Source organism: Scyliorhinus canicula, unplaced genomic scaffold, assembly GCF_902713615.1.
Source record: "Scyliorhinus canicula unplaced genomic scaffold, sScyCan1.1, whole genome shotgun sequence".
In the NCBI taxonomy this organism is placed as follows: Eukaryota; Metazoa; Chordata; class Chondrichthyes; order Carcharhiniformes; family Scyliorhinidae; genus Scyliorhinus; species Scyliorhinus canicula.
Window position 1 is genome coordinate 2,978,730 of NW_024055744.1, and position 26,777 is coordinate 3,005,506.

The 26,777-nt window shown below is 49.8% G+C and overlaps 1 protein-coding gene across 1 annotated transcript; it reads left to right on the forward strand.

Moving 5' to 3' along the window:
* Positions 1–22,087: 22,087 nt before the first annotated feature.
* On the forward strand, positions 22,088–25,807 carry LOC119960836 (zinc finger protein 239-like). The gene is made up of 3 exons (XM_038788423.1): positions 22,088–22,136; positions 24,551–25,232; positions 25,300–25,807. Exons 2-3 carry the CDS (start codon positions 24,667–24,669, stop codon positions 25,805–25,807), a joined length of 1,074 nt encoding a protein of 357 aa, XP_038644351.1. The 5' UTR covers positions 22,088–22,136; positions 24,551–24,666.
* Positions 25,808–26,777: the final 970 nt, after the last annotated feature.

The following is a 26,777-nucleotide window of genomic DNA, read 5'->3' on the forward strand; positions in this document are numbered from 1 at the left end:
ATGCTTCAATTACAGCGGGCCCCGCCCCTCATTCACTGATTGGTTGGAGGACCAGCTGCTCCCGGTCTGTCCTCTAATCCCGCCCCTCTTTCTATTGGCCGGGACCGCCGTCAATCACCTGGCCATTATGACAGACGGTGAGAGCGGCCACAGGCTCAGGCTGACTCGCTGATTGTCCAATAATAACAGTGAGAGTCTCAGTGGGACAATCAGACAATAATAGTGGAGATGGGGCCCAGAGGGGAAACAGCAAAGGATTGAACACATCATTGGATCCAATGTAGAATCATGGAATCCCCTCAGCCATTCAGCCCATCGAGTAAATAAATAAAAATTTAAAAATTAATAAAAATCACTTATTGTCGCAAGTCGGCTTCAAATGAAGTTACTGTGAAAAACTCCGAGTCACCACATTCCGGCGCCTGTTCGGGGAGGCTGTTACTATTCTGCAACAACCCTCTGAAAGAGCATCCTATCTTGGCAAATTCCCCCTCCCCCCGATCCCCACAACCCCTCCCAGTGACAATTTAACACAGCCAATCCATCTAACCTGCACATCTTTGGGCTGTGGGAGGAAATCTACGCAGACAAAAGGAGAACGTCCAAACTCCACACAGACAGTGACCCAAGGTCTACAGTGAATCTACAGTGCAGAAGGAGATCATTCGGCCCATCGAGTCTGCACCGGCATTACCTGCGCTGGCCAACCCACTGAAATGTGGTCAATTCTGAATTGCCTTCTGAAATTGCCAAGCAAACCACTCAGTTTAACGGCAATTAGGATGGGCAACCAAGCTGGTCTTGCCCATGACGCTCACATCCCATAAAGATTAGAGAAAATCAAAGGGCTGTTTCCAGTACCAATTTCAAAGGAATCAGTGCTGGGCCCTTCACTCCTGGTTTACATTATTGATTTGAAAGTAAATGTAGGAAAATGAATAAGAAGTTTACCTGTGACACAAAAATGTTTAAACACTTTTCACACATGTTAATTCTGAATGCTTTTCTAATGTGCTGTGATATTTGATGATTCTAATGTCGGATCGATTTCTCCGCCACTTGTCTAAGTTTCCAGCTGAATAGCACTCTGACAATAGAAGGTCCTTCAGTGCAATAAGGACGCACAGTTTACTATTCTCGGTCAGTGCGCCATGGAACACGCTGAGGTCAGGAACGAAGACACCGTAGTTATGTGATCCTTCACGCTTTTGCGTTACGATCACAAGGAGGGAGTGTAGCCACTGAAGTTGGCCACTTCCCGACCCAAAATGGGGATTTACAAAGGTTGCAGGAAAAACTGGACAATTATAAAGAGACAAGCAGTTTGCAGAAGTTCATGTGTATTCTGGCTGCAAAGTAAGCAGACAGCACGGAAACCAGCAGTTTGCATATTAATGAAGCGATCCCCGGGAACAATGGATACAACGATTAGCTACAATTGGGACATTCTATGGCAGGTCAGACTTCCCGGCGCCAACGGGGTCTGAAACAAAAGGAAACAAACCAGTTAGGAAGAACCGCCCCGCGATCGAGGGGCAGCCTCAGTATTGGGGGATTCGTACCAACCGATTGGGATGCGACCCAATCGATTGCCAGTGAGTTAGGGGTCCGTCCAAAAGGGCGCGAAGCCCCTGGGACCTATGAAAGTCAGGTCCCAAGTCCAGCTCGCTCTCTTAGCCGGCCCTCCCAGCAGAACACCTTTGCTGCAGCTCTCTAAGAACTTGAACGTGAGAAGGAGAGGCCTGGCCAACAGCTACACCGACAAGTAAGTGTCCAACCAACGCTCACTACGAGAATAGACACTCCTGACCCCTTAGCCCGTACCATCTGGGAAGCCTGCAGTCTTAGGACAGAACAAGAGGCCATTGTTCCCTTATCCAGTGGGTTCCCTTATCGAAGATAAGTATTGGCTTATAGTGGTAGGAATAGTTTAGTCCGCTAGTATTAGTTGCATGAGTATCGATTTACTGTGTAAATAATAGCCGTGTTTGATTGGACCTTACTAACCGGTGTATTGAGTCATTGATCTGAACTTGAACGTCGTGGCGGTATCATAAAGATACTTGGTGACTCTAGAGCTAAGGAATAAAACAGAGCCAATTGAGTGTAAAGCACACTCACCAGAACGAGCAACAGAACTCGCGCTGCTGGCCTGCCTTGGTCTGCTTTAAAAGCCAGCTAATTAGCCCTGTGTACTGCAGACTGGATATTGCTGCAGGCCTGTTGTGTTGTTGAGCTGTTCCTTTAGTTGGAGTGACGCATTCTAGAAACAAAATTTCTGGGTTGGACAGTAGCACATTGGTTAGCACTGTTGCTTCACAGCACCAGGGTCCAGGATTTGATTCCCGCTTGGGTGACTGTATATACGGAGCCCTCCTGCGTCCTCTGCACGTCCTCGTTATGTCTGCATGGGTTTCCTCCGGGTGCTTTGGTTTCCTCCCATGTCCAAAGATGTGCAGGTTAGGTGGATTGGTAAATGGGCTGGAGTTGATCAACCGAAGGAGAACCCAAATGAATATGTTTCTGTCCTGAATGTGAGTTAACAGCAAAATGCAACCACTGTGGTTACTTGTGGCCTCGTTGGTGTCTCAGCAGGAGGGATGAAGTGGTGAATCCCTTCCCACACTGGGAGCAGGTGAATGGTCTCTCTCCCGTGTGAACTCGCTGGTGTGTCTGCAGGTGGGATGAAGTGATGAATCTCTTCCCACACTTGGAGCAGGAGAATGGCCTCTCCCCAGTGTGACTTCGCTGATGTACAGTGAGGTTAGATGATTGTCTGAAGCCAGTCCCACAGTAAGCGCACCTAAATGGTCTCTCATCAGTGTGGACACGTTGATGATGTATCAGTTCCCCAGAACTTTTATAGCACTTCCTGCAGTCTGGACATTGAAATGGTCTCTCCCCAGTGTGAACCCGCCGGTGACTCAGCAGGTGGGATGACTGAGTGAATCCCTTCCCACAGGTGGAGCAGGTGAATGGTCTCTCCCCAGTGTGACTGCGTCGATGAGTTTCCAGATGGGATGGGGAAGTGAATCCTTTCCCACAGTCCGCACATTTCCACAGTTTCTCCTCAGTGTGACTGCATTTGTGGCTTGTGAGGTCTGATGATTGACTGAATCCTCGTCCACACACACAACATGTGTACGGTTTCTCCTCACTGTGAACAATGCTTTTTCCTTCCATGTTTAAAGTACAATGATATTCAGGATATGATAAATTGAAGTCTCCGTCAGACCCTGATGTGATGCTTGGTTTGAGTTTCCGGACTTTGAAGCCTCCTCCTCGAACACCCTGTGAAACTGATGTAAAAACAGAAAATAGGGAGTGAGAGAGAACCCACAAAACACAAAGGCAGGTTGTGAAATTGAGCTGAATGAATCTGGTCATTTGTGGGGCCGGCTCTGGGAAAAAGTGACCATGAAAACTACTGGATTGTCACAAAAACCCAACTGGCCTCTTTGGGAGGAGTGAGAAAGAGGTGAAGACATATTAAGAGAGTAGTTGGCAAAGCAACCTCGATCTTGAGCTTCATAAAGAGTAATATTGATACTACAACAGGGATTCTGGTGGCACAGTGATTAGCACTGCTGCCTCACAGCGCCAGGGACCCGGGTTCAATTCCGGCCTTGGTGACTGTGTGGAGTTTGCACTTTCTCCCCGTGTATGTGTGGGTTTCTACCCGGTGCTCAGGTTTCCTCCCACAGTCTAAAGAAGGCCATGTTAGGTGGATTGACCTTGATAAATTGTCCCTCAGTGTCCAGGGATGTGCAGGTTAGGTGGGGCTGTGGGGTTACAGGGACAGGGTAGTGGTGTGGGTCTAGACAGGCTGCCCGTCCAGAGAGTCGGTGTAGACTCGATGGGCTGAATGGCCTCCTTCTGCACTGTAGGAATTCTATGGTTCTAATTCTATTCAATGAATCTTTATAAAGCTCTGGTCACCACTCTTCAGGAAGGATAGAACATAGAACAGTACAGCACAGAACAGGCCCTTCGGCCCTCGATGTTGTGCCGAGCAATGATCACCCTACCCAAACCCACGCATCCACCCTATACCCGTAACCCAACAACCCCCCCCCCCCCTTAACCTTACTTTTTAGGACACCACGGGCAATTTAGCATGGCCAATCCACCTAACCCGCACATCTTTGGACTGTGGGAGGGAACCGGAGCACCCGGAGGAAACCCATGCAGACACGGGGAGGACGTGCAGACACCGCACAGACAGTGACCCAGACGGGAACCGAACCTGGGACCCTGGAGCTGTGAAGCATTTATGCTAACCATCATGCTACCGTGCTGTTCTTGGAGAAGGAGAAGGTGCAGAGCAGATTTACCAGAATGGATCCAGCAAAGGAGGTTGAGGGGAGATTTGATTCAGGAACACAAGATTATGTCAGATTTCCATCAGGTGGACAAAGAAACTCTGTTTCCATTCATTGATCGTACAAGCACTAGGTAGGCAGATTTAAAGTTTTGGGTAAAACCTGGATTGATCTATACACGATTCAAGAACGAGGGTATCATTGTTGCAAAATAAGGAGTCGCCCATTTCAGATGGAGATGAGGATTTTTTATTCTCGAGGGTTGTAAAACTTTGGAAATCACGTCCTTAAAAGGCAGCGGAAGCAGAGTCCTTGAATATTTTTGAGGCAGAGTTGGATAGATTCTTGATGGGCAAGGGGGTGAAAGGTCATCAGGGGGAGGCAGGAATGTGGAGTTGAGGTTAGAATGAGATCAGCCGCAATCTTATTGAATGCTGAGTAGGCTCGAGGGGCCGAGTGGCCTGTTCCTAGTTTGTATGTAAAAAGTACAGAAGATATGAGGTGATATGAGATATGTTTTTACTCAGCGACCGGCAATGACCTGAAACTTGCTGCCTAGGAGGGAGTTTGAAAATAGATACAGATAGACATCTGAGGGAAATAAATCTGTGAGGATACAGGGATAGAGCAGGAGAATGGGACTGACTGGATTGCTGCAGTGAGCCAGTATCGATTCAATGGGCCGAATGCCATTCTCTGTGCCATCATGTCTCTAACTCTTTTGTGTAATCTAGTTTTGTAATTTGAGATGCACTCAGTTCAAGGGCAATTAGGGCTGGGCAGTGAATGCTGGCCCAGCCAGCGACACCCACACCCCGTGAATGAATAGAAAAGAAAATCTGCCGTCTTTACCTGGTCTGGCCGACACGGTTCCAAACCACAGCAATCTACTGGGGAGATCGGAGGTAGACATTTTATACAGTGAGTGATAATGATCTGAACTCAATGCTTACACACAAAGGTCGATAATCTCCAGGTCCTGATAACCCGAATTTGATGTGAGGATTGGTTGTGGGTTTCCTGTCTGCGAATCCCTTTCTAAGCTCCTGTGAAAGAAGTTTACAAAGGCATCACTGTCAGTCCAGAAATGAAATTCAGGAAAGATAAACATTTCTCCTGGTTTGAATTTGCTGTGTGTAAATCCTCCCCTACTAATCCCCTGTAAAAGGAGTTTCCAAAATTAATCACCGTCAGTCCAGGATAGAAATTCACTACAATCTCCCCTCTTTTGCTGGGACAGACGATAATAGTGGAGATGGGGCCCAGAGGAGAAACAGGAAAGGATTCACTCACTTTGAGAGTAACAAACACAGTGTCTGTTCCAATAAGTCAGGCTGCAGTGTGGAGTGAACACATCATAGGATCCAATGTAGAATCATAGAATCCCGACAGTGCTGAAGGAGGCCATTTGGCCCACCGACCCTCTGAAAGATCACCCTACCGTGGCCAATCGCCCACCCTAATCCCGTAAACCCACCCAGGGACAATTTAGCACAGCCAATCCACCTAACCTGCTCATCTTTGGACTGTGGGAGGAAATCTTCGCAGCCACGGGAAGAATGTGCAAACTCCACACAGACAGTGACCCAAGGTCGGAATCGAACCCAGGTACCTGGTGCTTGAGGCAACAGTGCTAACTACCGAGCCACCCCCATAACCCTGTCATGATTAGACTATAACCTGCCTCTTATTCCAATTCTGGTGTGTGTTACTCTGTTACTGTTATCATTAGACACTAATAGGAGGGCAAGCTGCAAGGTAGCAATGTTATTTTGAAGTTTCTGGGTTACAATGAGTGTCACTGGGAGATATGATAAAATAGGAATGGAAACATCATGACAAAGGGTGGCACGGTGGCAGTTGTTAGCGCTGCTGCCTCACGGTGCTGAGTACCCAGGTTCGATCCCGGCCCCGGGTCACTGCCGTGTGAAGTTTGCACATTCTCCCCGTGTATCCGTGGGTCTCACCCCCACAACCCAAAGATGTGCAGACTCGGTGGATTGGCCACTCTTTTGACGTCCACCAACAAAATAGAACAAAGGAAACAAACTTAGGGACAAAGTAAAAAGGGCCGCTCCAGTTAGAGGCACCGCCCGAACGTAACAGAGATCAGCAGAAACTTAAAAACATCTAATGGGAGTGTATTTAAAGGGGGTCAATAAAGCACCCCAACCCCTGCGGTGCCCACCGGGCATGGAAGGCTTTGATGGTGCCCATGGACACCGCATGCTCCCTTTCTAGGGACACCCAGCTGCGAGTGTAGCTGCGGAAAAGGGGCAAACAGTCTGGTTGGATGACCCCCTCAGTCGCCTGCTGCCTGGGCCTATAAATGACACGCTTCACCAGGACCAGAGCAGGTTCACAAGGAGGTATGTGGAGCTGGTTCGCGAGGTCTTCGGCCCAAGTCAGACTCAGCAAAAACACAGCCCGTGCTCCCACCCTGGAACGACCACCCAGTGGAATCCACCTCCTCCCTGCTGGTGTGTGGTGTCTTCAGTTCGGGAGGGGGCTCAGCAAACACACTGTCCACTCGATCCCCCTGACCTGGAACAAGCACACGGATTGAATAAGGAAGGTTTTGTCCTTGCTGAAGGCAGATGTTATCAGTTGGAAGCACTGGGCCGGGCCCTCAACCCCAACAAACAAGCAGTCCAAAGGGCTTTACTCCCATCTTGCTTTTGAAGTTGCCTCCTTGTTGTTGTCATTCTCTCCCCTCTCCTTCCTCCAGGCAGCTCAGCAGCAACCAGCACCAGAAACAGGCAGCAAACTGAGCAACAGCAGCAACAACAGAGAAAGAGAGAGAGCAGCAACAGCAGCAGCAGCCACTCTCCACAACAGCAACATCCTCACAACACCAAAGTCTGCACTGGGAGTGCCAGCTTCGGATTGGCCATGCTAAATTGCCCCTTAATTGGAAACAAATAATTGGGTACTCTAAATTCATAATAAAAAATAATAATAATACTCACCTCTTGTCACAATTTTGGTGTTTTCAAGTTTACAATCTGCTGCAACCTTCGGCTGGAAAGATATCAGAAGCACCTGTAAAAAGAAATTACACTGGTCAGAAATGTTAGTCGAGGTTAGAAATTAAGATCAGACAAACCTTTATCTTGGTTTAAGTTTGCTGGGCGTAAATCCTCCCCTTCTAACCCCCGGTAAAAGGAGTTTCCAAAATCCATCAATCTTCAAGTCCAGGATAGAAGGTCCAAACATTCTTTCCCCTTGTTGCCAGTCCCAGGATTACTTAACGAGGGTTTTACTTGCTTTGGAGGCAGTTCAGTGAAGTTTCACTAGTCTGATTCCTGGGATGTGAGTTTGTTTTATGGAGCAATATTGAGCCTGTTTGGTCTGTACCCGATGGAGTTTAAAAGAATGAGAGGTGATCTTATTGAAACATCGAAGATTCTGAGGGGTTTTGATAAAAGAATATTTTCCCACGTGGGGTTCAAGAACTAAGGAGGACAGTTTAAAGATAAGAGTTCTCCAATGTGACACTGAGGTAAGGAGAAATGTCTTCCCTCAGAGGATCATCAGTATGTGGATAAAAGTAAATTGGTGCGGATGCTGGAATCTGGAACAAAAACAGAAAATACTGGACAATCTCAGCAGGTCTGACAGTATCTGTGGGGAGAAAGGGAAGCTAACATTTTGAGTCTGGATGACTCTTTATCAAAGCTGAGTTTGTGGAATTCTCTTTCCCAGAGAGTAGTGGCGTTGGGTCACTGAATATACTCAAAGCTGAGTTAGTCTTTTTTTATCTACTGGGGAGTCAAAGATTTTTTGGGGAAGGCAGGAAAATGTGATTAAGGGCACATGCGGATCAGCCATGCCTTTATTGAATGGCAGAGTAGGGTCAATAGGCCGCATGGCCGTTCCCTGCTGCTAATTCTGATGTTATTATTCTTCTGTTCTTCGGATTGCCACACACACAGGGCAGCAGCACCTTCCCCCTCTGGAGGGACCTGTCAATCATCGACACAATGATTTTCTCTCCCGGTCACCGGGAGCCTGAAGCACCGCCTCTGTTACATCATCAAGATGGCCTCTCAGCCGCGCCGCTAAACAAAGATGGCGGCCGTGGAGTTGGGCCTTATTCCGGATAAAAGCTCCGCAGCTGCAAACGCGGGATTTGCAGGGTCTGATTCCGGCCTTGTGACCAGCAGGGGGTGTTTCTGAAGCCTTCACTCCCTCCCCACCCCGACTCCCGGCTCCCGGCTCCATTCCTCCCTCCGTCTCACCGACTCTCACCGCCCCAAACAGCCGCTCACGCACTCGCAGACCTCCCAGCAAAATGATACTGCGCATGCTCCAGATACAGCCCAGCATTGCGTCTGCGCAGTGGGCTACGTGGAGTGAATAGAGCACATTCACAGCAACAGGGAATGCTGGGTAATAACCGCACCATTGAAACGGTAAATACAAAATAACTTGGTCACCAATTGCGAAAATAATCAAACAAATTATTGTCAATGGGTAGTCTGCTAATCTCCATTTCTCAAAATTATTGAATGCTGCTCTCCTGTGGAACAATGAAGAACTTAAATGTTTTTATCCCCAATGGGTCCTTCCTCTCTCCTCCCCAGAAGATGCAAATGCTTGCTGGGTTCAATTCCAGAATCTGTAATTCCTCCATCTTCTTCCCTCTTGCTCGTCAGACTGAATGTTCAGTGTTTTCTCGAATGATCCAGCACAGATGGAAGTCACTCGGCATGTCGATAGCCGATCAGACGAAAACAGCAGCAGCCAGAGCAGTGGCACCACGGGTGGCTCTGATGTTCAGCAGGGATGGTCAAAGGCGCAGAAGAGCAATAGTCATAGGGGACTCTATAGTTAGGGGCACAGATAGGCGCTTCTGTGGACGTGAAAGAGACTCCAGGATGGTATGTTGCCTCCCTGGTGCCAGGTTCCAGAATGTCTCCGAACGGGTAGCGGGCATCCTGAAGGGGAAGGGCAAACAGGCAGAGGTCATTGTAAATATTGGTACTAACAACATAGGCAGGAAGGGGCATGGGGTCCTGCAGCAGGAGTTCAGTGAGCTAGGCAGAAAGTTAAAAGACAGGACCTCTAGGGTTGTAATCTCGGGATTACACCCTGTGCCACGTGCCAGTGAGGCTAGAAATAGGAAGATAGAGCAGCTAAACACGTGGCTAAACAGCTGGTGTAGGAGGGAGGGTTTCCGTTATCTGGACAACTGGGAGCTCTTCTGGGGCAGTTGTGACCTGTATAAGAAGGACGGGTTGCATCTAAACCGGAGAGGCATAAATATCAAGGCCGTGAGGTTTGCTAGTGTCACACGGGAGGGTTTAAACTAGTATGGCAAGGGGGTGGGAACTGGAGCAATAGGTCAGAAGGTGAAAGTATTGAGGGAGAACTAGGGAATAGGGCCAGTATGGCTCTGAGGAGGAGCAGATAGGGAGATGTTTCTGAAAATAGCGGGTCTGGTGGCCTGAAGTGCATATATTTTAATGCAAGAAGTATTACGGGTAAGGCAGAAGAACTTAGAGTTTGGATTATTAATTGGAACTGTGATGTTTGTGCCATTACGGAGACCTGGTTGAGGGAAGGACAGGATTGGCAGCTAAACGTTCCAGGATTTAGATGTTTCAGGCAGGATAGAGGGGGATGTAAAAGGGGTGGTGGAGTTGCGCTACTGGTAAGGGAGAATATCACAGCTGTACTATGGGAGGACACTTCAGAGTGCAGCGAGGCAAAATGGGTAGGGAACAGGAACAAGAAGGGTGCAGTCACAATGTTGGGGGTACTTGACAGGCCTCCCAACAGCCAGTGGGAGATAGAGGAGCAGATAAGTAGACAGATTTTGGAAACGAGTAAAAACAACAGGGTTGTTGTGATGGGAGACTTCAACTTCCCCAATATTGACTGGGACTCACTTAGTGCTAGGGGCTTAGATGGGGCAGAGTTTGTAAGGAGCATCCAGGAGGGCTTCTTAAAACAATATGTAGACAGTCCAACTAGGAAAGCGCTACACTGGACCTGGTATTGGGGAATGAGTCCGGCCAGGTGGTAGAAGTTTCAGTAGGGGAGCATTTCAGGAACAGTGACCACAATTCAGTAATTTTTAAAGTGCTGGTGGACAAGGATAAGAGTGGTCATAGGGTGAATGTGCTAAATTGGGGGAAGGGTAATTATAACAATGTTAGGCGGGAACTGAAGAACCTAGATTGGGGGCCGATGTTTGAGGGTAAATCAACATCTGACATGTGGGAGGCTTTCAACTGAAAGTTGAAAGCAATTCAGGACCGGCATGTTCCTGTGCTGAAGAAGGATAAATATGGCAAATTTCTGGAACCTTGGATAACGAGAGATATTGTAGGCCTCGTCAAAAAGAAAAAGGAGGCATTTGTCAGGGCTAGAAAGCTGGTAACAGACGAATCCTGTGTGGAATATAAGGAAAGTAGGAAGGAACTTAAGCAAGGAGTTAGGAGGGCTAGAAGGGGTCATGAAAAGTCATTGGCAAATGGAGTAAAATCAAATCCCAAGCCTTTTTACATGTACATAAAAAGCAAGAGGGTAGCCAGGGAAAGGGTTGGCCCACTGAAGGATCGGCAAGGGAATCTATGTGTGGAGCCTGAGGAAATAGGCCAGGTACTAAATGAATACTTTGCATCAGTATTCACCAATGAGAACGAATTGGTGGATGTTGAGTCTGGAAAAGGGTTTGTAGATAGCCTGGGTCACATTGAGATCCAAAAAGACGAAGTGCTGGGCATCTTGAAAAATATTAAGGTAGATAAGTCCCCAGGTCCGGATGGGATCTACCCCAGAATACTGAAGGAGGCTCGAGAGGAAATTGCTGAGGCCTTGACAGAAATCTTTGGATCCTCACTGTCTTCAGGTGATGTCCCGGAGGACTGGAGAATAGCCAATGTTGTTCCTTTGTTTAAGAAAAATAGCAAGGATAACCCAGGGAACTACTGGCCAGTGAGCCTTACATCAGTGGTAGGGAAATTACTGGAGAGAATTCTTCAAGACAGGATCTACTCCCATTTGGAAGCAAATGGACGTATTAGTGAGAGGCAGCATGGTTTTGTGAAGGGGAGGTCGTGTCTCACGAACTTGATAGAGGTTTTCAAAGAGGTCACAAAGATGTTTGATGCAGGTAGGGCAGTGGATGTTGTCTATATGGACTTCAGTAAGGCCTTTGACAAGGACCCTCATGGTAGATTGGTACAAAAGGTGAAGTCACACAGGATCAGGGGAGAGCTGGCAAGGTGGATACAGAACTGGCTAGGTCATAGAAGGCAGTGTAGCAATGGAAGGGTGCTTTTCTAATTGGAGGGCTGTGACTAGTGATCAGTTATCAGTGCTGGGAGCTTTGCTGTTCGTAGTATATATAAATAATTTGGAGGACTTCCGGTGGCGGCGATGTTCGAGTGAGCCGCACATTCGGCGGGCTCTCACTCCGGTGGGGCTTAACAGCTGATTCCCCGCGATAGCGGGACCACGGGGGCGGCAAAAAGGCTGCCATGAAAGAAGAGGAGAGTGGGCTGCAGCTGATGGAATCGTGGGAGGCCAGCAGGTAGAGGAAGAAAGAGAGAGAGAGAGACGGAGGCAAGGAGGAAACTGACCTGAAGGGTAAGATGGCGGACCCACGGACCTTCCTTCCTCCAGGACAAAGAAAAAAAGTTTGGAGTTGCTGAGGAGGGACAGCTTGGACCCACTTCAGATGCCCAGAAGGTAAGATTTAAGGAGCTGGGCAAAGGAAGGCGGCAGCGAAGGTGCTGAGGAGCGGGCTGCGGCACATGGAACAGCGGGATTCCAGAAGGCAGAAGAAGAAGGAGAAAAAGGGACAGAGACAAGGACCTGAAGAAAATTACCTGGGACCTAAGATGGCGGACACACGGACCCCGGACTCAGCAATCCAACTGGCGCTGGATAATATGCTCCAGGTAATGAAGTCCAGTTTTGAAGCGCTGAAGCGGGACAGCTTGGACCCAATCCAGAAAGCGGTGGATCAGCTGAACCAGAGGCTGGACGCCCAGGATGTTAAAGTTAAGGAGCTGGGAGAGGCGGTGGAGGAGCAGGCGGATGCGCAAACGGTTGCAGCGCTAGAAGTTGACGGCCTGAAAGAGCGGCAGAGAAGACTGCTGGACAGAGTGGAGGAGCTGGAGAATAGAGTCCGCAGGAACAATCTGAGGATGGTCGGCCTCCCGGAGGGGGCTGAGGGAGCTGATGCTGCAGCGTTTGTAGCAGACCTGCTGAAGCAGCTGATGGGGGCCGAAGCCTTTCCGCGACCGCTGGAGCTGGAGGGGGCACACAGAGTGCAGGCAAGGCAGGGGCGGCCGGGCGGACCCCCCCGCCCGATGGTGATTAGGTTCCACAGGTTCGTGGACAAGGAGCGGGTGCTGCAGTGGGCAAAGAGCGCCAGGAGCAGCACGTGGAACAACAGTGTTCTCCGCATTTATCAGGACCTAAGCCAGGAGGTGGCTTGGCGGCGAGCAGCCTTTAAGAATGTCAAGGAGGTGCTGTTCAAGAAGCACGTGAAGTTTGGTCTGCTGTTCCCATCTCGGCTATGGGTCACGCACCAGGGTCAACACCACTACTTCTCCGAGCCCGAAGAAGCGATGGATTTTGCGAGGGACCTGGGGCTGGTCCCGGAAGGAGGCCCCAAGGACGCGAGTTAGGGCCCGAGGATTTCTGTGGGAAGGAACGCCGAATGTGCCTGGACTGCTGCTCAACGGTTTGCTGGGCCAAAGGGGCCAAGCGGAACATTTGAGACTCTTTCCTTTGTTCATGGACATTTATGTGCTTTTTCTCTTTTTTTTTTTCCTGTTTGGGCTGGTTTGTGCTTTTTGTGCAGCTCGCGGAAGACACTGGAGCCGGCTTGACCCAGTGGATGGGGAGGAGGACGGGGAAACAATGGGAATGAGACAGGAAGGCGCCGGAGTGTTGAGTCACCGGGCTAGCAGATTGGCTAGTCAAGGAAGTCAGATGGGGGGGAAGTTACAGCCAGTAGATGGCAGGGGTGGGGGTATCGGGGGATAGGGTTAGGGGAGGGGGGGGTTGTTCTGCTGACGGGAGAGGGACTTGAAATAGGCACTGGAAAGGAGGTCGAGGATAGAGGCAGCCAAAGGGCGGGCCTGGAATGGCGCGACGCACGGGCCAGGGGCCGGCCCGAGAAAGGCTATGGCTGACCGGCGGGGTGGGGGGGGGGGGGGGGGGGGTGGGGGGGGGATGTGCCCCCCTGACCAGGCTGATCACCTGGAACGTCAAGGGACTGAATGGGCCGGTTAAGAGGATGCGGGTGTTCGCGCACTTGCGGGCCCTGAGGGTGGACGTAATTATGTTGCAGGAGACACATCTGAAAGTGTCTGACCAGACCAGGCTAAGGAAGGGCTGGATTAGCCAGGTCTTCCACTCGGACTTGGACTCGAAGTCCAGAGGGGTGGCAATCATGATCAACAAGCGCGTGCAATTTGAGGCAGAGGGCATATCCGCAGACAGGGGGGGCAGATACCTGATGGTACGGGGCAGACTGGAGGGGAGAAGAGTGGTGCTGGTGAATATATATGCCCCGCCCGAACTGGAATGACGTGGACTTCATTAAAAGAGTGCTGGGGAAGATCCCGGACTTGGATTCTCGCAGGCTAATAATGGGAGGGGACTTTAACATGGTCCTTGAGCCGACTTTGGATCGGTCGTGTCCCACAACGGGTAGACTCTCAGCAATGCAAGGGAGCTGAGAGGGTTTATGGAGCAAATGGGGGCAGTGGACCCCTGGAGAGATAGATAGCCAACAGGAAGGGGCTACTCGTTTTACTCGCACGTCCATAAAGTATATTCCAGGATAGATTTCTTTGTACTAAGCAGGGACTGTATGGGGGAGGTAAAGAACACGGAATACTCAGCAATTACCATTTCAGACCATGCCCCGCATTGGGTGGACCTGCAGTTCGGGGGAGCGAGCTATCAACGCCCGCAATGGAGGCTAGATGTGGGACTGCTGTCGGAGGAGGGGGTCTGCGAGAGGCTTCGGAAATGCATTAAAAATTACCTGCAGGTGAATGACACGGGGGAGGTCTCAGCGGCGACCTTGTGGGAGGCGCTAAAGGCAGTAGTGCGGGGGGAGCTGATTTCAATTGGGGCCCACAGAGCCAAGGCAGACCAGGCAGAGATGGATAGATTGGTCAGGGAAATGGGTCGGATAGATGAAGAGCACGCGGAGTCCCCGGGGGAGGTTTTACTCAGGGAGAGGCAGAGACTACAGGTGGAACTGGGGGCACTATCCACGAGCAGGGCCGTGGAACAGCTTAGGAAGGCGAGAGGAGTGGTGTACGAGCATGGGGAAAAGGCTAGCAGACTGTTAGCGCAGCAACGCAGGAGGAGGGAGGCGGCCAGGGAAATAGGTAGAGTGAGGGATGAGGGGGGGGCGCAAAGTGGAGGACCCGGCAGAATTGAATAGGGTATTCCGGGACTTCTATCGTAAGCTGTACACTTCGGAGCCGCCGGAAGAACCAGAGGGGATGAAAAGGTTTCTGGATGGGTTAACATTCCCAACAGTTGGTGGGGGGCGAGTGGAAGAGCTGGGGGCCCCGATTAGAGTAGAGGAGGTATTGGGGGGCCTTAAGGCTATGCAGTCGGGGAAGTCCCTGGGGCCGGATGGATACCCAGTAGAGTTTTATAGGAAGTTCTCTGAGCTGGTGGGCCCGGTCTTGGCGAAGGTTTTTAATGAGGCAAGGGACAGAGGGACCCTGCCGCCGACAATGTCACAAGCCACCATATCACTGATATTGAAGCGGGGTAAAAACCCGGAGGCGTGCGGGTCCTACAGGCCAATCTCCCTGATTAATGTAGACGCCAAGCTCCTGGCAAAGGTACTGGCGGGTAGAATGGAGGACTGTGTACCGGAGGTGATTGGGGAGGATCAAACGGGGTTCGTGAAAGGTAGGCAGCTGGCGGCCAATTTGAGGAGATTACTCAATGTGATAATGATGCCCCCGGCGGGTAGAGAGGTCGAGGTAGTGGTGGCAATGGACGCCGAGAAGGCCTTTGACTGGGGGGAGAGGGACTATCTATGGGAGGTGCTCGGACGGTTTGGGTTCGGGGAGGGATTGGTGGATTGGATCAAATTATTATATCAGGCCCCGAGGGCCAGCGTCAGGACTAACAGAGAAGTGTCGGAGTACTTTAGGTTGTACCGAGGGACCGGGCAGGGCTGCCCGCTCTCCCTGCTGCTGTTTGCGCTGGCCATAGAGCCGCTGGCGATTGCACTGAGAGCCGCAGAGGGTTGGAAGGGGATGGTGAGGGGCGGGGTTGAACACAGGGTTTCTCTTTATGCAGACGACCTGCTCCTGTACGTGTCGGACCCAGTCGCCGGGATGGGAACTATACTGGGAATGCTGAGGAAGTTCGGCCAGTTCTCAGGATACAAATTAAATACCGTCAAGAGTGAAATGTTTGTGTTCCAGGCAAGGGGCCAGCAGAACAGATTGAGAGGGCTACCGTTTAGGCTGGTTGAGGAAAATTTCCGGTATTTGGGAATCCAGGTGGCACGAGACTGGGGCAGGCTGCATAAGTTAAATTTGGCCAGGGTGGTGGAGCAAATGAAGGGAGAGTTTCGGAGATGGGATGCACTCCCGCTCTCGCTGGCAGGGAGGGTGCAGACTGTAAAGATGACAATCCTCCCTCGATTTTTGTTTATTTTTCAGTGCCTCCCGATCTTTATCCCACAGTCCTTCTTCAAAAGAGTTAACGGGCTGATCATGAGCTTTGTCTGGGCGGGAAAATCCCCGCGGGTGAAGAAGCGATGTTGGAGAGGAACCGCAGCGAGGGAGGGCTGGCTTTGCCGAGTCTGATCAATTATTACTGGGCGGCCAACATCGCTATGATAAGGAAGTGGATGGTGGGTACGGGGTCTATTTGGGAGCGGGTGGAGGCGGCTTCGTGCAGGGGCTCCAGCTTGGAAGCCCTGGTCACGGCACCTCTACCGCTGCCGCCGGCCAAGTACACCACTAGCCCGGTAGTGGTGGCGACCCTGCGGATATGGGGCCAGTGGAGGAGGCATGTGGGGGAGATGGGGGCGTCTGTCTGGGCGCCAATCTGCGTCAACCATCGGTTTGCCCCCGGCAGTATGGATGGGGGGTTCCGAGTATGGCGGCGAGCAGGGGCGGGAAGGGTGGGTGACATGTTCCTGGAAGGGAGCTTCGCGAGTTTGAGGAGCTTGGAGGAGAAATTTGGGTTGGTAAGGGGAAATTATTTTAGATACCTACAATTGCGGGACTTTGTTCGTAGACAGGTCCCATCTTTCCCACGCCTCCCGCCAATGGGGATCCTCGACAGAATAGTCTCTCGGAGGGAAGAAGGGGAGGGCAGAGTCTTGGGTATATATAAGGTGCTCATGAGGGAGGAAGGGTCCCAGACAGAGGAACTGAAACTTAAATGGGAGGAGGAGCTAGGTGGGGAAATGGAGGATGGGCTGTGGGCAGAGGCCCTGAGTAGGGTAAATTCGACCGCGACATGTGCTAGGCTCGGGCTGATCCAATTTAAGGTCGTTCACCGGGCCCATATGACGGTGGCTCAGATGAGCAAATTTTTCGGGTTAGAGGACAAATGCGCTAGGTGCGCGGGAGGACCAGCGAACCATGTTCACATGTTTTGGGCATGCCCTAAACTGAGGGGGTACTGGGAGGGATTTGCGGGGGTCACGTCCCAGGTGCTAAAAACAAGGGTGGTGATGAGTCCAGGGGTGGCAATTTTTGGGGTTTCGGAAGACCCGGGCGTCCAGGGGGAGAAAGAGGCCGATGTTTTGGCCTTTGCTTCCCTGATAGCCCGGCGACGAATATTATTGGCGTGGAGGGACTCAAAGCCCCCGAAGACTGAGTGGTGGCTTGCGGACATGTCGAGTTTCCTGGGGATGGAAAAAATTAAGTTCGCCTTGAGGGGATCTGTGCAGGGGTTCACCCGGAGGTGGCAACCATTTATTGACTTCTTTGCGGGAGAGTGAGCGTCAGCAGGGGGGTGGGGGGGAGGGGGGGTAGAGTAGAGTAGGAGGGAAAATATGGCGGGTAGTACCGGTGGGAGGGGAGCGGGCTTGTGCAATATGTTACGATGGAAGTATTGAAAGTACGTGGATGTTTGCACATTTTTGCCTTTTTTGCTTTCTTTCTGATGATGTCTGTAACTGTTTATAAAGCCAAAAACTACCTCAATAAAATTGTTTATTTAAAAAAAAGACTGAACCCATTCCCTTCCTGTCCCGGCTACAAACTCCACTCCCTTGCCACCAATTCCATTGCTGTCAAATGTCTGAGGCTAAAGCAGACTGTTCACAACCATGGTGAAATATTTCACCCCGAGATGAGGTCTTGACCAGATCCACATCATCACCAAGATTGCCGATTTCCACCTCAGGAACATAGCTCAACTCCACCTTAGTCTCTATTCATCTGCTGCAGGAACCATCATCCATTCTTCTGTTACTTCTCAACCAAATTATTCCAATGCACTGGCAGCCGGACTCCAACATTAAACAACCCCCTCCATCCCATCCCAAACTCTGCTACCCATGTGCTTACTCACACCAGCCGCTGTGCCCACTGATCCACTGAAATGCTTCCTTTTAAAAGGCACAAAAAGTTTAAATTTCTCATTATTCTTTTCCTCCATGGTAGTGATCATCCCTGATCTCTGTAATCTCCTCCACACACACCCCTTTGAGATCTCTGCACTCATTTAATTCCAGCCACTTGAGAATTCCTGATTTGAATCTCTCTACCATTACTGCGTTGCCAAGGCCTCAATTTCTGGAATTTCCTCCTTAAAACTCCGACTCTCAAACTCACTTTCCTCAGTTAAGATTCTCCTTAAAATCTAATATCTCCTCATGTGACTCTGTGTCAATTGTTATTTTGTAATGTTTCTCTGAACTTTTCTCTGAAAAGTTATATTCTGTTCAAGTCATAATATAAATTCGAATTATTGTCACTGTTCTGGACATATATTCTGCCCTATAAATAGGAATTTGTAACTCAGAGTGAAGCAGTTTGCTGGACACTCTGTCATGAAGAAACATTTCAAAAATGTTGCCCCCAACAATGATGGGGACTGCGCATGCGCTCTGCTGCTTATGTCCCAATAAAGATGGTGGGTGCGCATGCGCACCATTGCCAGTACCAAATAAAGATGGCGGCCGCATAGTCTCGTCTGTAACAAAGCTGCGGCCTCCACTCAGATCCCCAGGCACCGGTAGGTTATTTTCCCGATTTTCGGTGCAAATAACAAGTTCACGAAGCGTGTCTAACGACCCGCCTAATCGAGCTCTCCCTCCGTCCCGCCATTCCCACCATCACGGAGAACGAACGTTTTTCTGCGTCGCCATGAATCATATTGGGCATGCTTAATTCAGCCCTGTCCCGCCCTTTCGATCACGCTGCGCTGATTGGCTGGAGGACCAGTCACTCCCGACCAGTTCCAGCCTATTCGTCGGTGCTGCCGTCAATCACGTCGCGCATTGTGAGGTGTCAGATGAGGTCAGGTTCGGGGGGCGGGGTTTACAAACCCCAGAGCCGAATGTGAAACACCACTCTCGCTGTCCGTCACTTCCGGCTTCTCTCCACAAACAACCTCAGAGAGACTGACCCAGTGACAATGTCACTGCATTAGTCACCCAGAGAGACAGGAAAATGTTCTGGGGACATCGGCTCCAATCCATTAAATTAATAAAATCTGGAATTTAAAGTTAGTCTCAGTGATTCTGACTGAGGGTCACTGAGAAAATCTCCAATGTCACTGGATTAGGTCAAAAAAGGCAGAAAGTAGGAAATTAGCTAGTTTAACGCCTGTTGTTGGGAAACTGTTGGAATCCATTATTGAGGAAGTAGTAACTGGACATTTGGAAAGTCAAACTGCAATCCATCAGAATCAGTGTGGTTTTAGAACATAGACATAGAACAGTACAGCACAGAACAGGCCCTTCGGCCCTCAATGTTGTGCCGAGCCATGATCACCCTACTCAAACCCACATATCCACCCTATACCCATAACCCAACAAGCCCCCCTTAACCTTACTTTTATTAGGACACTACGGGCAATTTAGCATGGCCAATCCACCTAACCCGCACATCTTTGGACTGTGGGAGGAAACCGGAGCACCCGGAGGAAACCCACGCACACAGGGGGAGGACGTGCAGACTCCACACAGACAGTGACCCAGGCGGGAATCGAACCTGGGACCCTGGAGCTGTGAAGCATTTATGCTAACCACCATGCTACCCTGCTGCCCCTTGTGAAGAGTAAATCATGTTTGACTCATTTCATGCAGTTCTTGGACGATGGAACACGCCAAGTGGATAATGGGGTTTGTAGATGTATTTGGACTCCCAGAATACATTTGATAAGGTGTCACACATAGTTTACATAGAATTTACAGTGCAGAAGGAGGCCATTCGGCCCATCGAGTCTGCACCGGATCTTGGAAAGAGCACCCTACTCCTACCCAAGGTCAACACCTCCACCCGATCCCCATAACACAAAAGGTAATAACGTAAAATCCCACAGGGTTAAGAGATAATATATTGGCTTGGATAGAGGATTGGCTAACCAACAGACAGCAGAGAGTGGGGATTAGATTTATTGACACATGTACTGAAGAAAAATGATTTTACCCAGAGGGTGGTCTGGAATGCACTGCCTTCGGAGGGTGATAGAGACGGGTTCCCTCACATTCTCTAAAAATGTACCTGGATGAAGACTGGCACGTCATAACATTGAAGGCTATGAGCCAAGTGCTGGCAAATAGGATTAGGTAGGTGGGTCAGGTTTATCATGTGTCGGTGCAAATTCGCTGGACCGAAGGGCCTCTTCTGCACTGAAAAAAATGAAAGAAAAATGAAATGAAATGAAAATCGCTTATTGTCACAAGTAGGCATCAAATGATGTTACTGTGAAAAGTCCCTAGTCGCCACTTTCCGGCATCTGTTTGGGGAGGCTGGTACAAGAATTGAACCGTGCTGCTGGCCTGCCTTGGTCTGCTTTCAAAGCCAGCGATTTAGCCCAGTGTGCTAAACCAGCCCCTTGGAGTTGCTGATGATACAAAGTTCGGTGGCATCATAGACAGCATAGATGATTGCATTAAATTGCAAGAAGATATTGACAGACAAGGTGAATGGGCAAGATTGTGGCAGTATAAACAAGTGTGAGGTTATCTGTTTTGAACCAAAAAAGGATCGAACTGAGCACTTTCTGAATGAAAAGAGGTTCAGTACAGTGGGTTGTCCAAAGAGACTTGGGGTTCATAGAATCTACAGCACGGAGACCGGCCCAAACTGGTCCATGCCAACCAAAAAGCTCATCTAAGTCAATCCCATTGGCCTGTATTTGGCCCAGATCCCTCTGAACCTTTCCTATCCATGTATCTGTCCAAATGCCTTTTCAGTGTTGGCAATGTCCCTGCCTCAACTCCTTCCTCCGGCAGCTCATTCCGTACTATCCTCTGTGTAAAAGTGTTGATCCTTAGGTTCCCATTAATTCTTCCCCCTCTGAACATAAACCTGTGCCCTCTAGTTCCCGACTCCCTAATCCTGAGAAAAAGACTGAGTGCATTCACCCTATCCATGCCTCCCATGATCTTATACACCTCTATAAGATCTCCCCTAAGTCCCCTACGCTCCAAAGAAAAAGGTCCTGGCCTGTCCAATCTCTCCCTATAACTCAGTCCCTTGAGTCCTGGCAACGTCCTTGTAAATCTCTTCTGCGCTCTCTCCGGTTTAATAACATATTTCATATAGCAAGGTGACCAAAACTGAACACCATACTCACAGACAGTGACCCAGCTGGGAATCGAACCTGGGACCCTGGAGCTGTGAAGCAACTGTGCTAGCCACTATGCTACCTTGCTGCCCTATCTACCTGTGACTCCACCTTTAGAGAACCGTGCACCTGAACTCCAAGATCCCTCTGTTCCATGATACACCCCAAGGCCCTACTATTCACTGTGAAAGTCCGACCTTGGATTTGACTTTCTGAAATGCAACACCTCACACTTATCTGTATTGAACACCATTTGCCATTTCTCGGCCCACTTCCCCAGCTGATCAAGATCCTGCTGCAATTTTTGATAACCTTTGTCACTGCCGACAATACCACCTATTTTAGTGTCATCTGCAAACTTACTGATGGTCATGCCTTATAAATTCTCATCCAAATCATTGATTATAGATACTAACAGCAATCTCCAAGTTACTGATCTCCGAGTTACTCCCGACTTAGTTAATTACTCCAGTTTCTCAAATTTAGAACAGATTCCCAACCAGCCAATCAGCTTTACTCTGAGGTAAGTTATTTATATTCACTGTTCCGAAGCTCCTTCTCTCTGGATTTACGCCAACTCCTCTCCCTGCTGTCTAGGCCGTGAATTCCTGAGGTACGTTATTTATATTTACTATTCCGAAGCTCCTCCTGCCTGGGTTCACACCAACTCCCTGTGTTGGTGAGATTCATATCTGGGTGTCTGGAAAATCGTTAGGACAGTAACTGTCCTGAAAGATAATCAGTCACTTTGCTTCCCAATTGGCCGAGGAAGGCAGTGTGTCACAAGGATGGATGTGTTGACCGATTAATGGCTGGAGGATGGGGGCAGGTTATGTGATCAAACCTCCAGGAATACATTTAATCAAAGTTGGCGAGGAGAGAATGTTGTGAATTTCTACCCTAAACTGAGGTTTCTGTAAATTTACAGGATACTGGAAGTGGAGGTTTAACAGACGGGAAACGCAAACCAAACGTCACATCGCGATCTGACAGAGTCACTCGATTCATTAGAACCTGAATATCAGCAGCATCTGGGTGTGGAAGGTAAAAGGTTTGTCTGTTCTGTCTGTGAGGGAAGATTTCAGGTCTCAGTGTGACTGGAAAAGCCCCGAGATTCACAAACCCTGGTTAGGCCAAACCTGGAGAACTGTGTTCAGTTCTGGGCAACAAACCTGAGGAAGGATAGAATGGCCTCGGAGGGAGTGTAGCACAGATTTACCTGAGTGATATCTGAACCCTCCGGGGTTAAATTACTAGATTACACAAACGAGTCAGAGACATGATGACACAGAGAATGGCATTCGGCCCATTGAATCCATGCTAGCTCTCTGGAGCAATCCAGTCTGTGCCATTCTCCAGCTCTATCCCTGTATCCTCGCAGGTTTATTTCCCTCAAATGTCTATCCAATTTCCTTTTGAAATCAAATCATTCATTGTGTCTATTTTCAAACTCCCTCATAGGCAGCAAGTTTCAGTTCATTGCCGCTTGCTGTGTAGAAACATATCTCCTATCACCTCATATCTCCTGTATCTTTTACATACAAACTAGGAACAGGCCACTCAGCCCCTCGAGGCTGCTCAGCATTCAATAAGATTGCGGCTGATCTCATTCTAACCTCAACTCCACATTCCTGCCTACACCTGATAACCTTTCACCCCCTTCCTCATCAAGAATCTATCCAGCTCTGCCTTAAAAATATTCAAGGGCTCTGCCTTTTAAGGACGTGATTTCAAAAGTCTTACAACCCTCAAGAGAATAAAAAAATCCTCATCTCCATCTGAAATGGGCGACCCCTTATTTTGCAACAGTGATGCCCTCGTTCCAGGTTCTCCCACAAGAGGAAACATCCTCTCCACATCAACCCTGTCAAGACCCCTCAGGATCTTGTATCGTTCAATCCAGGTTTTACCCAAAAATTTTAATCTGTGTTTCGACTGTTTGTACGATCAGTGAATGGAAACAGAGGGCGCGATTCTCCGCTCCCATGATGGGTAGGTGAATAACGGGAGGTGAGCTCCCGCACATCCCGCTATTCTCCCACCCCCCCAAAATGGCGTGCCGCAAAACACGCGGAGAATCGCGGTCCGCTGTTTTTCACGGCAGCCCGCGATTCTCCGACCCCGATGGGCCGAGCGGCCGGCCGTTTCACGACCATTTCACGACGGCGGCAAACACACCTGGTCGCTGCCGTCGTGAAACGGGAGTGTGAAGCCCGTTTGGGGATTCTGGGTGGCTAACAGGGGCAAGAGCACCACGACTGTGCTCAGGAGGGGACAGGCCCGCGATCGGTGCCCATCGATCGTCGGGCCGGCGTCCAAATCGGACGCACTATTTATCTCCGCTGCCCCGCAAGATCAAGCCGCCACGTCTTGCGGGGCGGCTGAGGGGAATGACGGCCACCGCGCATGCGCGGGTTTGTGCCGTCATCGTCATGACGTCATGCGCGGATTGGCGCTATCCAACCTGCGCATGCGCAGCTGACGTCATTAGGCGCGTCAGCCGCGACATTTTCAACGCGCCAGGCCTTCGGCCGAGTTACCCAACACGGCCCGTCTATCCCCCCGGGAGGGCAGAATAGGGGGCTGGGAGAGGCTATTGACGCCGATTGTGAGCCTCTCCAGGTTTCACGACGGCGCGGGCCTTTGGGAGAATTCCGCCCAGAGTTTCTTTGTCCACCTGATGGAAATCTGGCATAATCTTTGCACCTGAATCAAATCTCCCCTCAACCTCCTTTGCTGGAACCATTCCGGTAAATCTCCTCTGCACCTTCTCCAAGAACCTTCACATTCTTCCTGAAAAGTGGTGACTGGAGCTTTATAAAGATTCATAGAATAAAATTAGAACCATAGAATTCCAACAGTGCAGAAGGAGGCCATTCGGCCCATCAAGTCTGCACTGATTCTCTGAAAGGGCACCCTGCCTCGGCCCTCACCCCTACCCTGTCCCTGTAATCCCATAGCCCCACCTAACCTGCGCATCCCTGGACACTAACGGGCAATTTATCAAGGCCAATCCACCTAACTTTCCCTTCTTTGGACTGTTGGAGGAAACCTGAGATCCGGGGACACGCAGACACAGGGAGAAAGTGCAAACTCCACACAGACAGTCACCAAGGCCAGAATTGAACCCGGGTCCCGGCACTGTGAGGCAGCAGTGCTAATCACCGTGCCACCAGAAGCATAGTTTTGGTATCAATATTGCTGTTTAAGAAGCTCAAGATCGAGTTTGCTTTGCCATCTATTCTCTATAATTTGGCTTGTAGATAGCCAGATCTTCACCTCTTTCTCTCTCCTCCCAAAGGGGCCAGTTGGGTTTTTCTGACAATCCAGCAGTTTTCATGGTCACTTTTTCCCAGAGCCGGCCCCACAAGTGACCAGATTCATTCAGCTCAATTTCACAACCTGCCTTTGTGTTTTTGTGGGTTCTCTCTCACTCACCATTTTCTGTTTTAAATCAGTTTTACAGGGTGTTCGCAGAGCAGGCTTCAAAGTCTGGAAACTCAAATCAAGCGTCACATCAGGATCTGACAGAGTCCTCAATTTATCATATCCTGAATATCATCGTACTTTGAACATGGAAGGAAAAAGCATCGTTCACAGTGGGGAGAAACCGTACACGTGTTGTGTGTGTGGACGAGGATTCGCTCGATCATCAGCCCTCACAAGCCACAAATGTAGTCACACAGAGGAGAAACCGTGGAAATGTGGGGACTGTGGGAAAGGATTCACTTCCCCATCTAAGCTGGAAACTCATCGACGTAGTCACACTGGGGAGAGACCATTCACCTGCTCCAAGTGTGGGAAGGGATTCACTCAGTCATCGGCCCTGCGGAAACACCAACGAGTTCACACTGGGGAGAGACCATTCACCTGCTCAGTGTGTGGGAAGGGATTCACTGAGTCATCCGAACTGCTGAGACACCAGCGGGTTCACTCCAAAGAGAGACCATTCATCTGCTCCGAGTGTGGGAAGGGATTCACTCAATCATCCGCTCTGTCCACACACCAGCGATTTCACTCCAGGGAGAGACCATTCACCTGCTCAGAGTGTGGGAAGGGATTTACTATTTCAGCCCACTTGCTGAGTCACCAGCGAGTGCACACAGATGAGAGACCGTTTCAATGTCCAGACTGCGGGAAGTGCTATAAAGGTTCTGGGGATCTGATGTAGCCATCAACGTATTCACACTGACGAGAGACCGTTTAGGTGCTCTCACTGCGGGACTGGGTTCAGACAATCATCTGATCTCACTGTACATCAGCGAATTCACACTGGGGAGAGGCCATTTGCTTGCTCCAAATGTGGGAAGAGATTCACTCAGTCATCCGCCCTGTACAAGCACCAGAGAATTCACACTGGGGAGAGACCGTTCACCTGCTCCACGTGTGGGAAGGGATTCACTCAGTTATTCAACCTGCAGAAGCACCAGCGAGTTCACACTGGGGAGAGACCGTTCACCTGCTCTATGTGTGGGAAGGGTTTCACTCAGTCATCCAACCTGCTGAAGCACCAGCGTGTTCACACTGGGGAGAGGCCATTTGCCTGCTCTAAGTGTGGGAAGGGATTCACTCAGTCTTCTGACCTGCTGAGTCATCAGCGAATTCACACTGATGAGAGTACGTTTCAATGTCCAGATTGCGGGAAGTGCTATAAATGTTCTGGGGAACTGATGCGTCATCAACGAGTTCACACTGACGAGAGACCATTCGTCTGATCCGAGTGTGGGAAGGGATTCACATCTTCATCCCACCTACTGAGACACCAACAAGGCCACAAATAACCACAGTGATTGAATTTTGCTGTTCCTCACATTCAGGACTGAACCATGTTCATTTGGGTCTCTTTCTGCTGATAACAAACTCCAGCCTATTTACAGGGGCTAATATTCTGGCTAAACGTCAAATAAATTAGATTTGTGTTAAATGCGCAGTGTGTTGAAGCTTTTTAATATCTCTGACACAAGTCAGTCCCTTGTCAGGCTCTCCCCTGTCTCTTCCATCCTCACCTCCATCCTCCATCCTCACCTCCAACACAAGCCAGGAGCTTGTGATGCCTCTTTGTGACTGAGATTGAGTCAATCCGATCAGCTGCCTCTGCTGCTTCCCTCCCTTCCACGATCCCACTGGACCAAACTGTCTCTAAATTTAATCCTTTCCCGAGCCCTGAACCCACCTCTTTCTCTAGTTTCTCTCCCATCTCCCCTCATGCCCTCTCAGAGCTCATCTTGTCCATGAGACCCAGCTCCTGCTCCATCGACCCTATTCCCACTGAGCTACTGATCAGCCAATTACCCTGTGTCCATGGATATTGTCAACATTTCTCTCTCTTCAGGTATTGTCCCTCTGTCCTTCAAATCTGCCATCATCACCCCCTCCTCAATAAAACAAACCCTTGACCCTGCCATCCTTACAAATTATTGACCCATCTTCATTACTGCCTCCTCTCCAAACTCTTTGAACATGTTGTCACCTCCCAAATCCTTGGGAGGTGACATCTTTCCCAGAACTCCCATGTTTGAATCCCTTCAATCGGGTCACTGCCCTGTCACAGTGAAATACAAGAGACAAACAGAACCTCACTCGGAGAGAAAGACAGACAATCCGGGAGCTTGGATCCAACACGGATATGTTCATAAGATGAAAGACAAGGGTAGCAGCACAGTCATTATCGAGAGACAACAATAC

Excerpts from the sequence above, each read along its gene's own strand:
- LOC119960836 (XM_038788423.1), top strand. The coding sequence starts at position 24,667 with ATGGAAGGAAAAAGCATCGTTCACAGTGGGGAGAAACCGTACACGTGT. Across the intron at positions 25,233-25,299 it reads CAATGTCCAGACTGCGGGAA|GTGCTCTCACTGCGGGACTG; the intron begins GTGCTATAAAGG and ends GAGACCGTTTAG.